At 42.3% G+C, this 14,491-nt stretch overlaps 1 protein-coding gene across 2 annotated transcripts in view; it reads left to right on the top strand.

Annotated features, from left to right (window-relative positions):
- Positions 1 to 12,705, top strand: part of LOC137887960 (CMP-N-acetylneuraminate-beta-galactosamide-alpha-2,3-sialyltransferase 1-like) — a 58,245-nt gene extending 45,540 nt beyond the window's left edge. For both annotated transcript variants that reach the window (XM_068731230.1, XM_068731229.1), the window contains 4 exons: positions 5,958 to 6,137; positions 7,882 to 7,927; positions 8,278 to 8,397; positions 8,501 to 12,705. In XM_068731230.1, the coding sequence (XP_068587331.1) occupies positions 5,958 to 6,137; positions 7,882 to 7,927; positions 8,278 to 8,397; positions 8,501 to 8,674 (520 nt within the window). In that variant the 3' untranslated portion in view covers positions 8,675 to 12,705. The remainder of the gene's footprint in view (positions 1 to 5,957; positions 6,138 to 7,881; positions 7,928 to 8,277; positions 8,398 to 8,500) is intronic.
- Positions 12,706 to 14,491: the final 1,786 nt, after the last annotated feature.

Raw genomic sequence — 14,491 nt, forward strand, 5'->3', positions numbered from 1 at the left:
GGCTGCTGGTGTTTCAACAGTCTGCACTTACAAAACCGGGTGGATAAATGTCAGCGGTGGTTTCAGCACAGCTGCATCTAAAGCTCACAGGCGGAGAGCGCCACGCTGTTCTCAAAACAACCTTGAGCGCCACACTGCGAGTTTAGTATTCGCCTTTTTTTTTTTTATAATTACGAAGCCCGGAGCTTTAGAAACACCCCCCCCCCCCCCCCCCCCCCCCCCCCCCCCCCACCTGAGACTCTCTGCGCCTTCGTCTCATTTGGTGATGTTGTCTCATTCTGGTCCCCCCCCCCACACACCTACCTAATAAAAAAAAAATGTACAGAGTGTTCATTCCTCATCGTGATTATTAGTCAACCCGGAAACCGCAAAGGCATTTTGAAAAACGTACGCTCGCTCGGGCTTACGCAGGGAGAGCAGCGAGCTGGCGAGAGTGTGAAGAAACAAGGCAGCGGCTTCACACAGCTCACTGACCTTTTTAAAAGTGTCGGATGGCTGTTACATGCTGCGTGATCCGGCTGCACCTTGAAGCATGATGGGGGGGGGGGGGGGGGGGGGTTCCAGCTTTCAGCATTTGTTTTTAGGACAAATGAATAATAATTAGACAAATAGTGTCCAACTGCCTGCTGGCAGACAAACGGCGATGACATTAAAGATGCCATTAATCAAGCATCAGCATCACAGTCTTACTTTTTTTTTTTTTTCACTTTTTTAAGAAGAAGACAAAAAAAAGATGGAGACTTTCCCAGAGAGTCCAACAGTTCCATCGGTGGCGGACTTGTTGGACCGAGCAAACGCAGCCTCCCCCTTTTTCATTCCTTTAACCACTTTAACATAAAGGTCGGCGTTGCGATATTTTCACGTATACAAAAACCTGCTGATATCCGAGTCCTTCATAATGCTGTGAAGTATAGGTGTGTTTCTCCTTTCAAACAGAAATGTCGGGCTTTATTTTTGGGCATTCATCTCTACTTCAGGGTCTTGTTCGCGAGTGAGGGAACAATGGAACGTGAGATCGGCCGGAGAATCGGAGCAGCTGGGGGGGGCGGTATCGCAGTCGTTCTACCGCACCGTTGTGACGAAAAGAGAGCCGAGCCGCAAGGCATCTGATCTACCGGGCGATCTTGGTTCCTACCTTCACCTGTGGTCATGTGGACTGGGTCATGACCGAAAGAGTTAGATCGCGGGTATAAGCGGCCGAAATGGGTTTCCTCAGGAGGGTGGCTGGCGTCTCCCTCAGAGATAGGGTGAGAAGTTCGGTCATCTGTGAGGGACTCCTTTGGAAAGGAGCCATGTTGAGGTGGTTTCGGGTATCTGGTGAAGATGCCACCTGGGCGCCTCCGTAGGGAGGTGTTCCAGACACGACCGGCTGGGAGGAGACCCCCGAGGGAGGCCCAGGACCAGGTGGAGGGACTAGATCTCCAAACTGGTCCTGGGAGAGCCTCAGGATCCCCCCAGTCAGAGCTGAGCTGATGTGGCACCGGGAAAGGGAAGTTTGGGGGTCCACCTGCTGGAGCTGTTGCCCCCAAGACCCGATCCCGGATAAGAGGTTGAAGATGAGATGAGATAAGACATCTCTACTTAGTTAGTTGGATTGTGTGCAACTCACAGAGCTGGTCGTAAACAGAGAAGAGGCTTTGTGTCGCAAAGTGGCGTTAAAAAAAACAAGTTATTGAGACGCATATTCCGAATGCGCTGTATGTCCAAAGAAAGCTCCTAAAAGCAGAATAATATCAGCATGTCCCACGTGTCTTAATGGGAAAATGCTTCATTCGAATTAAGTCCTACTTTAAAATATCCAACCTGAATGTGATCTTTACCAAAATTCTGAATAATAGTGGAACATGAGCGTGTAAACACGGTCATTGTTAGCGGAAGAGGTGTTGAAAATGTGTCTTTGTGGCTGACCGGAGGTGTGCGGTCGTGAGCAGTGAGGCATTTAAATCTCCCTCTCAGGACATTAGGAGTTTAATTAGGTTTTAATCGTTTCTGTAACGTTCAGCAGCGCTTTAGAACTGCTTTGAAGATAATGGTTGATCATTTTTTTTTTTTATGTTTTTGAGACTTCCCCAAACACAGACTTTTGCTTGTTTTTGAACCCAGGTCTTTACTTCATGTAATTTGAACTCCGTTTTATGTTATCTGTAAATAACGAAGCACGGCGAGGCCTGACGCCGGCGCAATCAACCGAGAGCCGCTTAGACGTCCCAGCAGCAGCAGCCCATAATTAGGCCCACGGCAGCCTGTTACACATTACGACGTTAAACTGAGCCGTGATGCACTGATGTGGAGTCTAATAAACGAATAAAATACCTGCCTCTGTGATGTTTCATTCATGCGGTTTTCTTCGTTTGATGTCCATCAGGTCTGATGTTCAGACAAAGAAAGAAAAAATCTCATTCATCAATCAATCAACGGTGTTCAACGTCGCTCATTTCAGCCCGTTGATTGATGCAGAACGTTCTGGCGCTTTATACGCGTGGCCTCTCCCTGTAGCCCCTGCTACAAATTCACTTGTCAAGATGTCCGCCGTCGGTAAAAAAAAAAAAAAAAAAAAGACCTCCACTCTGAATTTCACTGAGCCATCTGCTCTGGTTTCACGGTTTCCCTGGAAAGGTGCTGCAGCTATTATCACAGAGAGCCACTTCAAACATCTTATTTGATGTGCACGACATATTGATCCGACTAATCCCGCTTAATGGTAAAAAAATCACTCTTCGTCTCACATTCCTGGCTATTTTGCGAAAGAAAAAAAAAAGGCCTCGGGTTTTCCAGCGCATGAGCAAAAACTGTCTCGCTCAATACGTCTGCCCCGGTTTGTCTCAAGTCCATCTGGTACACATCTCCGGCGCCAGGGAACGAGTTACAGCAGAAGTTTGAATATTGATCAGACCGATCTGAAATATTCGCCGCCTTTTCGAAACCGTTTGACAACCGAACGCCCCCGGCAAGACCAAGTGAAGGAGCAGCCCGCTGAATCCACTTCACAGCCAGAGTCAACTTCTCGAGTGCCCTTACAAGACTTGCATTTTCACAGCGTTGACCCCTGCAGTGAGTAATTGCAAGAAGCCGAGCGGTTTCGCACAGATCTCCCGGGGAGCTTTTTTTTTTGTTGAGTAAAATATTCAAAAGGCTGTGAATGACTGACAATTTTGTGCTGTTCGACGTTAGTAAAGTGCCCTAGATTTTTGCTGCGTAAGACGTCAAACGGGATATAGTTTGGTCATAAGTCACGGAGAGATAATAAGGTATATTGTTGCTGCTGTGAGAGAGAGAGAGAGAAGATAAGGTAAAGCTCAAGACAAGCCAAATGGAATCTACAGCAACTAACAAAGTGGTGTGCTGCTAAAGTAGGAGATCTCTGAATGTGCTTAGGATGCAGTCTTGGGTTTTTTTAAGTCGTTTTTTCTTCCCCCTAAATGCTTGAAGTGGCCTTCTGGAAGTTCAGGAAGACTCCCAAACAGACGAATCCTGTCCAGGCAGAACCACCCCGTTTGGTCTTAGAGTTTATATTTTATACTTATTAATAAGTTACTGTCTGGCCCTCCTTACATCTTGAGAACCTGTTCGTCCGATTCACTTGGAAGTTGGTGCAATTTGGACGCGCGACACGTTCAATATTAAGATTTGGAACGATCAAGCGGTGGCTTTGGGGTCGAGGATGTGTGTGTGTGTGTGTGTGTGTGTGTGTGTGTGTGTGTGTGTGTGTGTGTGTGTGTGTGTGTGGTCTCGCACTCGATGGCGCGGCTATCATGGGACAAACATTGATGATATAGTTAAGAAAACGGTAGAGGACTGTTGTGCGTTTAGAAGATGTTCTTCTGCCTCTAGAGTGCTGGTGACACAGCTTAGCTCATCTTGATTAACGCGATTTGATGTGTCGCAATGTGTAATATTTTACCAGACTTTTGTTTGTCTTGAAAATGGTCTGAAAGAGATTGTTACGCGTTACATTTATTGTTTTATATGTTGTGTTTTGTGGGACGCACAGAGGAAAAAGTGGCGGCTACCTTCGCGGCGGCTAACGCGGATCCAAATAAAGAATGTGCCGCAGAAGTGATGAATCCTGGACGTGATGCTCTTTGATGTGTTCCGTGGTGTTCCGTGGTGTTCCGTGGTGTTCCTCTGTCCTTTTTTCATCCGCCCTGGACGACAGGGATCCATTTGGAGTGCAATTCTCATATTCCCAGAAGCTATAGTTACCATTTAGAGAGAAATCCACCATTCTAGTCCTGTCAAAAAAAACAAAAACCTGTTCTCTTCTATTGAGATAATGCATCATAAAACCTCTCGCCAATACTCCTCTTCTTCCACACGTTGCAGTTTTAGTCTGTGTAAAGCGGCGGCAAAACCTGCTTCTTCTTTCCTGACCCGTTTACGGCGACTGTAAACTGTAAACTCATATCTCACAGTCGTGGACTATGTATTGGCTTTACACGAGCGCTGTGAATAAAGAAGTCAAGTATCGAAAGCATTATGACGACACAAAGGTCGGATATCCTGAAGATGGAAGATGAAGGATTTTTTTTTTTTAAGACGTCCTGTTTAGAACAAAGTAGTTTGTAAAACCCTCAGATATGTTAACAGTGCTCAGTGTTGATATTCATTACGTTTGTGATGTTTATTTATATGCGTTACTTATTTCAAGCATAACCGTTATGTTCTATCCTAAACCTAACGTTCGACGGTTTCTGTGGTCATTGTTACACATCATGTGACGCAAACACGTAAATGCACGGTGAAGACGTCGTGGTCATTTCACGTATTTCTGTGTGACCACCTTGATATATCATATTAAAAAATATAACTATATGGAGTCTTTTCTTATCCAAACAAACCCAGTCCAAGGATAGAGGGTGTCGCAAATTAACGACACATTTAAGAACTTTTTTTTTGTTACTTGATTGATGAAATACAACCATATCTTCCTCATTATTATTATTATTATTATTATTATTATTATTATTATCTGATGTAACTAAATGGTCTATCTCATGGTGTAAGAGCTGCAACAAGTTTGTTTTTTTAGCATTAGCATGAAGCACAAAAGTCAACACTTTCCCCAAAAACCACATCCATTTAAATCTCATTTCACTTTGATTTCATTTGCCCGCGTCTGCTTTTTACTTTCGCTTTTCCTGCCCGAATGCTCCAGCTCACAGCAGTTCTCAGCCCCAACAAGCGACATCTTGCACGTCATTATATATCTTACACGTTGAAACAGCAAAACACAGATCTCATCAGCTGCGAGACAGCCCAGACACACAAAGTGCTTCTTGCCGAAGCTTGTTTGTGAGTCTCGACAGGCTCCGGCTGAGGAAAATGTCAAGTTGTTACATATATCTGTCATCTCAATCAGTAATGAGGAGTGTGCTGTTGCTCAGACTGGAGCGCCCAAACAGATGATGCTAGCCACATAAGGTGGGGGGTTGGGGGGGGGGCTTCTCTTCTCCGTGTCACTTCCTTCCGCTGACCGACACCAACTGCCACTGTCGAGCCACTGTATATTGCAGCCAATTACCGCTCCAGAGTGTGTATTGTTGGACATAATAATAGGGACGCCTTGCCTGGCTAGCTTGCCAAGGCGGGGTAATTGTTGAGCTCTAAATGGACGCTGGATTGTTCTGAATGGCTGTTTGTGTTTCCAAAAAAAAATATGTTGATGGAGGACACATTGTGCTTTTTTTTTTTTTTTGTCTTTTGTATGGGGTTTTTTTTGTATTTCAATTTTTTTTTTTCTCTCCAAATTGGGATCATGTGCTGGTTTCGCATCGGCCTCGCTGCCATTTTGGATTAGTGCAACAAAAAGCCAGATGTTTCCCATCTTTGTGACGTGTGGCTGAAATAAACCTCAAATTCAACTTTCCTGGAAAGGATAAAGATAGATCGAGAAGATCTTTTTCTTTTTTAAAAAGCTCGGAAACACAACGATCTCTGTTGTCTTTTGTCCCCCGCAGGATGAACCAGGGGCCCACCTCTGGTTTTGAAGAGGATGTGGGCACCAGAACAACGCACCATGTCATGTACCCAGAGAGTGCCATAAACCTGGACAACAGCACCAGTCTGGTGCTGATCCCCTTCAAGACTCTGGATCTGCAGTGGCTCATTAGCGCTCTGACCACGGGCACCATTAAACGGTAAGTGTACTTATCGGTTATTAAAGCGGCACTAATCAATACTTTTATATGAAGGATGGATCAAATGACTGTGTAATGTGAAAGGGGATGAATTCACAAAGACTTATCACCCGAGTCGGCAGTTCCCCTTAGCCCTACGGAGCTTTTTTACCGTTTTTTTTGCTCATTATTTTGGTTTAACAGCCCGCAATTCATTAACCTCATTTCAAGCCACAACAGACAGCTGTTTTCAGCAACAACAACAAAAAAACCTGATACACCCACCGTACGCTATATAGCTTCCCCGGTACCGAACTAAAGAAGTGAGCAACTAAACAGAAAAAAATGAATATAGGACCTGTGTAAAAAAGCAACTTTGCTCATATATTGCATCAACTTAATGAGGTGATTATGTGCCAATGTTGTGTTACAGCTCATTAAAAAAAATTGCTAAAAAAATTACATTTTATGAAAAAGATCAATATTTTTATGATAGACATTTAAGGAAGAAACACAGGAAAGAGGTAAAATATGAAAAGAGGACAACAACATTATTAAAGAGGCAATGGATTGATGCCTAAAGTCCAAAATTCACAGCAATGTGTTATTAATTTATTATTTCTTTTTTTTATTTACCAGACACAGATCTCACACAAGATGCTCTCTAATTTTTTTAATTTCAATTTCTATAATTACTTCCAAATCAATAAAATTGAAATATGCACGCTTCATTTATTGCACCATTTCTCAATTAAATCGGAGTTCAATAACTGTCCTGGAAATTTAAGAGGCTTGAAGGCATTACGATGCAGCATGTGTTGCGCTCCCTAATCCATTTGCTCTCTTCCAAATACCAGATTGTCACAACAACACTCCCTCAGTATTCCTATTTGTCAGATTGCCACAACATGGATAATCACTCAAAGTTAATCTTCCAGTAAATTTCACCTTCAGCTGCTTCATTCTCAATGACCCATAATCATTAGTTTCATTACTGGACACCCCCCCCCCCCCCCCCCCCCAAAAAAAAAACAAAAAAACAGTGAAGCTGCTGCCAATAACTCTAACAAGCCAGCATGTTAGAAAGTAGAAGGACGAGGAGATCCAAACAAATGTTTCTGTTGTTCTTCCAACTCTGCCAAAAAAAAGCAAATCATTCTGCATCATTAAATTTCTCTCCACTGGCAGCAACGCGTCGGCATTAGCCCAGCAGATCTTAACTGAGCGTCGGGAATCCTTCTGTTACGTTTTCCGGTCTCGTTAAATAGCAACAGGACCGCGTGGAGACGCACCGGACCGGCCGAAAATCCTGAAATTTGAAGCGCTTTCTCTGAGCAAAAAGGCCAAGCCTGTGCCTGTGTGTGTGTGTGTGTGTGTGTGTGTGTGTGTGTGTGTGTGTGTGTGTGTGCGTGTGTTGAACGGTGCACTTTTCAACATTAGGGTGTATAATGTTGTGTGTAGCACAATGCCACAGACACAAAACTGTGGAGGAATCGATTGGACGGCTTTATTGTACAGCACATATTTCCAAAACGGCGTCAAACCTCTGAATTCTAACGAGACGCAGTGCTGCGATGGCAACAGCCTTGATAAACAAAAATTCGAAATTCAAAAAATGGCAAATGTGATTGTGGATTTGATGACAGTGATCGCAGACAAATAAGCAGAGTCGTGTTCAGCAAAAAAAAAACAACAGCATTTGAGGCACTTTTCAAGGCAATTCAGAGCCCGTCATTTAAGTTCCCGTGTTGTTCTTGTGTTGCAGCACATATACAGCTGTTTTGTCCAGGATAAAGACAAACAAAGACAAGGTGAGTCATACAGACGTTGTTATTTTTGAACACCTCGTTCCTAATTACCGACGTAAGTCAGTACATTGACTCAAGTATTGCACTCGACAATTTAGAGGTACTTGTTCTTTTTACCGCAACTACTGGTTACTCTTCAGATTTAGATTTTACACGAAACACATGGGATGAACTTTTGGGATATGATGCCATGCAACTAACCGACAGCATGCAAATTACAAGGTTAAGTAATATAGTAATATCCAATAAATCGATGTGTTATTACTCGTGTACTCTGTAAGTGGGAAGTCTTTTTCTCCCCTTTCACTACATTACAAATGAGTACAAAAACATCCCGTACGGCTTTCTTGCAGGTGTTGATTTACAATCCAACCTTTTTGAAATACGTCTACGAGTCTTGGCTTGATGGTCACGGACGATATCCCTCCACCGGCTTCCTCAGCTTAATGCTGGCTGTCCACATCTGTGACGAAGTAAGTTGAGCCGCCGCACCGCGAGCACAAGCGTGACAAAATAAGGAATCCGAACTTGATGTTTTTGTTGACGTGGCGCTTCTCTGTTCCTCGTCTGCTCCAGGTCAGCGTGTTTGGATTCGGTGCGGACCAGTACGGAAACTGGCACCACTACTGGGAGGAGAACCATTTGGCCGGAGCCTTCCGGCACACGGGAGTCCATGACGGAGATCACGAATATAACGTCACCCTGCTGCTGGCAGACAAGCACAAGATTCAGATGTTTAGAGGCAGATGATAGCGAGCCCTCGCGCGCGCGTGTGCAGCGGGACGACCGCCAAAACAAAACCTCCGCAGCCTTTCCAACGTCTACATTTTTCTTTCGCCTCACGCTGGAACAAGAGCGCTTTTGTCGAGAAAGACGTTCTCGCCGTTTCCTTTTTCGCCCCCCCCCTCTGATTCAAATGCTATCGACGAACCAATAGAGCTTCACTCTCTGCTCCGTGCTCCATGAATGCCAGGCCCGGCACATGCCATGCTGTACATGAAGAGCTTTTTGTACTATTGTGTGTGCGTACTCTTTGCGTTACTAGCGTCGTGGCCACCTTAAGCTGTGTGTGTGTGTGTGTTTAATGGTCACTGACAATAGATAAGATGTGTTGACAGCGAGACAAAGTGCCGTGTCGATGTAGAGACGAAGCAAAGATTTTGGATGCCGTTTACATCCATGTTTACAGATAAGAAACGTAAAAGTCTTTTAATTATCCTCTTGACTATACTGTAAATATCATTTCATGTTAACTTTACACCATGACAGATATAAGAATCAGCTCTTTTTTTTCTCCGAATCTGACCAAATTCTCCTAAAACTAGCTGCGCTACAGAGCTGCTTGCTTGTCTTGATTGCAGGTTTTGAATATAGTTTGACAATGCTAATTCTAAGGGGCACTTTAAATCCAAAATAAAGTCCAAAATCAGCCCCAAACGACGTATTTCACCATGATGTGACATTTAGGGCCGTAGTCAGGGTTGTTTTTTTTTAGAAGTGCTCTCGACTCGAAGTCCCCCTAAACAACCGCCACCTCCACTTTGAAATTTGAAAAACATATGAAAAGTTATTCAAATTGTCATATTTCATTTATTCAGTGGTTTGTTCTTTTATATTTCTGTGAATTTTATTCCTCAACATTATGGTCACGAAATCATATTCATGCAATACTGATATTTCTTTACTTATGTGTTGTTGTTTTTTGTTCACCTAAAATGTATTTATTCGTATTTTAATATACTGAATCGAAAAATTCTGAAGTCAGACCGACTAAAACACACCTTGCACACATTGAAGTGTGTCAGTATTATTAACTTTCTTTTGCCTCGGAGCTTATTTATGAAACAATCCAAAATTCAATGGAGAAATCCAATTGTCTTGTTGTCGACGGTAACTTCCGTGGTTGGGCTTCATTACTGCAGCGCTCTACTCGGACACAGCCTTACTACAGCAGAACATACAAGCTGCAGCCATCAGCGCTGTGTTGAAGCAGTGTCAAAGGTCGCATTCCAGAAAGTTAGGACCACAGATTCCTATATGTTTCCATCTTTTTTAACATTACATTACATTACAGTCATTTAGCAGACGCTTTTATCCAAAGCGACTTACAATAAGTGCATTCAACATTGGTAATCAAAAGAACTACTAGTCACCAGAAGTCATAAGAACATTTCCTTTTCCAAACAAGCATCTAAGAGCCTGAAGCAGAGCATAACTCAGAGCCAAAGAACAGAAACAAGAAAAACAGTTAGTGCTATAAGTAATACGAATACAATAAGTGCAACAAGCTAGTATGAAAACAATAAGTGCTGAGTGGAAGGCTCAGGGTAGCACTTCCTGAAGAGGTGGGTCTTCAGCCTGATGAAAGATGGGCAGCGACTCCGCTGTCCTGACGTCAGTGGGAAGTTCATTCCACCACTGTGGGGCCAGGACAGAAAACAGCCGTGACCGAGTCCATCGGCCGCCAGGACCTCTGAGCGACGGGGCGACCGATCGCCCCGAGGCAGCAGAGCGAAGTGGTCGGGCGGGGGTGTAGGGCTTGACCGTGGCCTGGAGATAGGAAGGAGCTGTTCCTCTCACTGCCCTGTAGGCTAGCACCAGAGTCTTAAACTGGATGAGCTCTTACAGGGAGCCAGTGTAGAGAACGCGATTGGGGCGATTGAACACCAGGCGAGCTGCAGCTTTCTGGACAAAGCTCCGGAGGTCTGATGGCCGACGCCGGGGCTCCGGCGAGTAGAGAGTTGCAGTAGTCCAGGCGGGAGATGACAAGAGCCTGGATGAGAACCTGCGCCGTCACACATGACTCATTAAAGTGAAACGTTGCTTTGGGGCCGATTGTTGGAATGTCCTCGAGCCGTAAAGCAAGAGGTGACCTAAGAGTTGTGCTGCAGTGAAGCCAGCGATGAGGTTTTCATCAGTGTTGTGAAGAAAAAAAAAATGATGATCATTGCGGTGTCACACAAACACCAGGTTCTTTCAAGTTGTAAACGTTCATCATTTATCACGAAAACTGGACATATGATACAGCCTATACAGGGGTGCCTTATCATTAAAGTACTGCACATTTCATGTACATTGTGACATACTATTAATAAAAAAAGTAGGTTTTAAGTGCCTTTAATGGGAGGTTTTTAACCATCACGATGCATTGTATTTTCATTATTTCCATTTCTATGACTAAATTTGTTTGCAACCTTTTAAAAGTTTATGTTATTATTGTGTATATAGTGTCAATTTTAAAGGAACAGCGTGTATCATTTACAAATGTAGAAGAGTATGCTTTGTTTAGCGTGTGATCGCCTGAAAATAAGAATTGTTGTGTTTTCTTTAGAATGAGCCGTTTATATATATATATATATATATATATATATATATATTTAGAGGGTCCTCTTCCCAGAGCTGGTCACCATGTTCTACAGTAGCCCAGAAGGGACAAACCAAACACTGGCTCTCGCCGTCCACCCCTTAGTTTTTCTACACGCTTGGCAGGCGGGAGGACAATCACTTGGTTGCAGTTTGCAACCTCACCTTTAGATGGCACCAAATCCTGCACACTGCATCTTTAAAGCGCCATACGCATGAAAACACAACAGATAACCACTTCAGTGATTGTCAGTAGGGATTGTTGAGCATGTGCCACAGAACAAGATGTTGGGTTGGCAACAAATATCGGGCTCTGCAGTTTTGACGAAACGCAGCTATGATCGTCCAGGCTTTTAAATCATTAGCTGCTTTTTTGCAGATGTGTGAATGCTTTATGACTTATCATTTTCACCCAAGAATCTCTGATCTGAAACATTGTATGATTTGCTCCATGATTTGCTCCGCGTGCCTTGAAACATAATGTGTCTTTTTTTACGATGTGTCTCCTCTCCATGTGAGAGCAGGCCGACGCCACGATATTTGTTTTTTCCTCTTGAAATTTGACAGCCACCTTTTGTAGACGACGGTGAGCGGCGTGCATCTGTTCTGCAGGGGACACTGTCACCTAGTGGACAAGAGCGTGTATCAGCATTAACGTCGCTCGATTTGTCCATTATGAGACCGATGCGATGCTACAACAATACCAGACACTTTTAAAACCTCACGGAGGCTGTCACACACCTGTGATTCCATCCAGTTGAGGTCTAAATTGTTTGTATATAAAACCCAACCCAAGCAGCACCTTTTATAAAAATGAACAATTTTTATTTTCGCTGTGTAATTTCTCACTTTCAGGTCGTTGCTACTGGCTTGTGTGGGAGGGATGGAGAATGAAAAACATGCTTTGTTCAGTTATTCAGTTGTCAGTGAACTCCGACAATACAGAAACACATAATTGGAGTTTTTGTTGCAAAAATATTTGAAAAGGACAAAGAGGCTTATATTAATAAATAATAATACAACATCTAAATATATATATATATATATATATATATATATATATATATATATATATATATATATATATATATATATATATATATATATACCGTATATACACATGTTGTGGGAAAGCTATAGCTTGTACAGTATTCAGACTGGTGTACACAAACCCAATTATTTAATTTGATGATTTAATAAAAGATATCTTTTCATTTTTAGAGAAATACATAACATTTCACTGTTCACAACAGCATAATAATTGTTTCTGTAAACGTCAATATGTTTTGCCTTGCACCGCTTTGAACTCATTTCTCTTTCTGCTGTTGGAAATATTGTGTTTCCCCCCCCCCCCCCCCCCCCCATGTGGTACGTTTGTTTCATTACACACTACACCTAATAGAAATGTGTGAATACCAGCAGGTTCTTGTGTGGTTATTTTCTCTTATTGCCAATTTAATATTCAAGAATTTTAACACATGATGTGACACCTATTGGAATGTAACAGGAAATATAAATAGTGAACGGTAAACTGTGCTTCGGCAGGATGTCTGACTTTTAAATTGAAAGCTTAAATGAGATTAACATTTTAAGTTGTCCTCCCTGCAGACACTTCTTTGCTGTTTTTTTTTTTTGCTTCATTATGAAAGCAGCTCAGCGTAGCGCGGCTCGACTTCACAGTACAGCTGTTTTTGAGGCTGCTGTGGGAGAAACGTGTTCCTTTTCACAAATTAGTGTAATTAGTGCGGCTGCTGAATCAGAAATCAGACTTCTTATTAATTGTTTATCCTTTTTTTTTCAATTTTTAATACACCAGATATATATATATATATATATATATATATATATATATATATATATATATATATATATATATATATATATATACAGTTGGGTAGACAGCACAAACTTTGTTCTAACATGAAAACTTATAATGATGACAAGTTAAAGAACGCAGTGAAGGCTATATGGAGTTCCATTCACTCGCGCTGTACTTGAAGCTCAGCCTTTATGCGCTGTACATGTTGCATTAAAATTTCAAAAAGCTCAACTCGGCCTACTGATTATCTATGTATGAATTCATAATAATGGCACGGGAAGATAATGAACAATGGAAAGCATTGACTTGTATGGAGGCTGCTCGGCCACTGTTTTATTTATACCCCAGCTGCACATACACATCGATCATACACAGGCCAATTCTTTTTATTTTCAACAGAACAGGACATTCCCTCACATCACACCTCAGAATAAAGAAATAAAGGGTTCAGTGTGATTGGTGGTTTTTACATACTTCCAATTCACAGTTATCATGTTCTTGGAAATCAATAAAATGTGCCTTATACCTCCTTAGGTGCAGACCTGAACCGAAATGACAACGGATCTAAGCGGATTTCCACTTCTTTCATTTTCTATTTCTTCCTTAACACTTTTCCAGAAGCCTTGAATGAATCCCATATCCCTAAAGACCGTACATACATACGCCACTTATAATGAAAACATGTATAATGTATGAGATATAATAGTTGCATAGGGTCTCGTTCAGTCCGAGAACGCACTCGTAAGATACACAATGCAAACTCTATTCAAGTTAACATTCAGTATGGAGAACTCAAGCACATGTAAGCTCGTAATGAAATGCTGTATGATGTCGTGCATGGGAGACTATTGGACTTGCAGCCATCATTATATACAAAGTCAAATAAAGCCCTGTGAGGCTTTAGGGCTGTCCCACTGTCGAATCATTGAGTGTTTGAGGGCTTTATGAACCCTTTTTTTTTTTTCCGTAAGTCCACATTTCTGCAGACTTTTGCCCACGGGAATTACCCACAATTCATTGCAATGTGACCTTAATCACAGGGCTACCAGTGGAAGCATGGAGACTTACAAAATAAATGAAGTAAACCATGAGGACGGCCCATGGGTGTGTTCAGCCTGGCAAATTACATTTACTCAGAAACATTAAGGATTAAAGATGGAGCAGAAAAACACGTGAAATCAGAGGAATAAAAGCAGGGACTATATTACACATCAAACATTTAATTTAGTTGTTTTGACAAAAACGAGTAAAAAAAAAGATTGTTTGACAATTATCTCTCATCTTGTGAGGAAAGAGCCTGGAAGAAAAAAAACATAAAATAAATACCCACAATTGTACGTAATTTATTTTGACGTTGTCATCGGAACGTGATACATTTACACCAT

This window comes from Cebidichthys violaceus, unplaced genomic scaffold (genome assembly GCF_023349555.1).
Source record: "Cebidichthys violaceus isolate CVI_PGR_0920_01 unplaced genomic scaffold, fCebVio1.0.p SCAF_50, whole genome shotgun sequence".
NCBI classification, from domain to species: Eukaryota; Metazoa; Chordata; class Actinopteri; order Perciformes; family Stichaeidae; genus Cebidichthys; species Cebidichthys violaceus.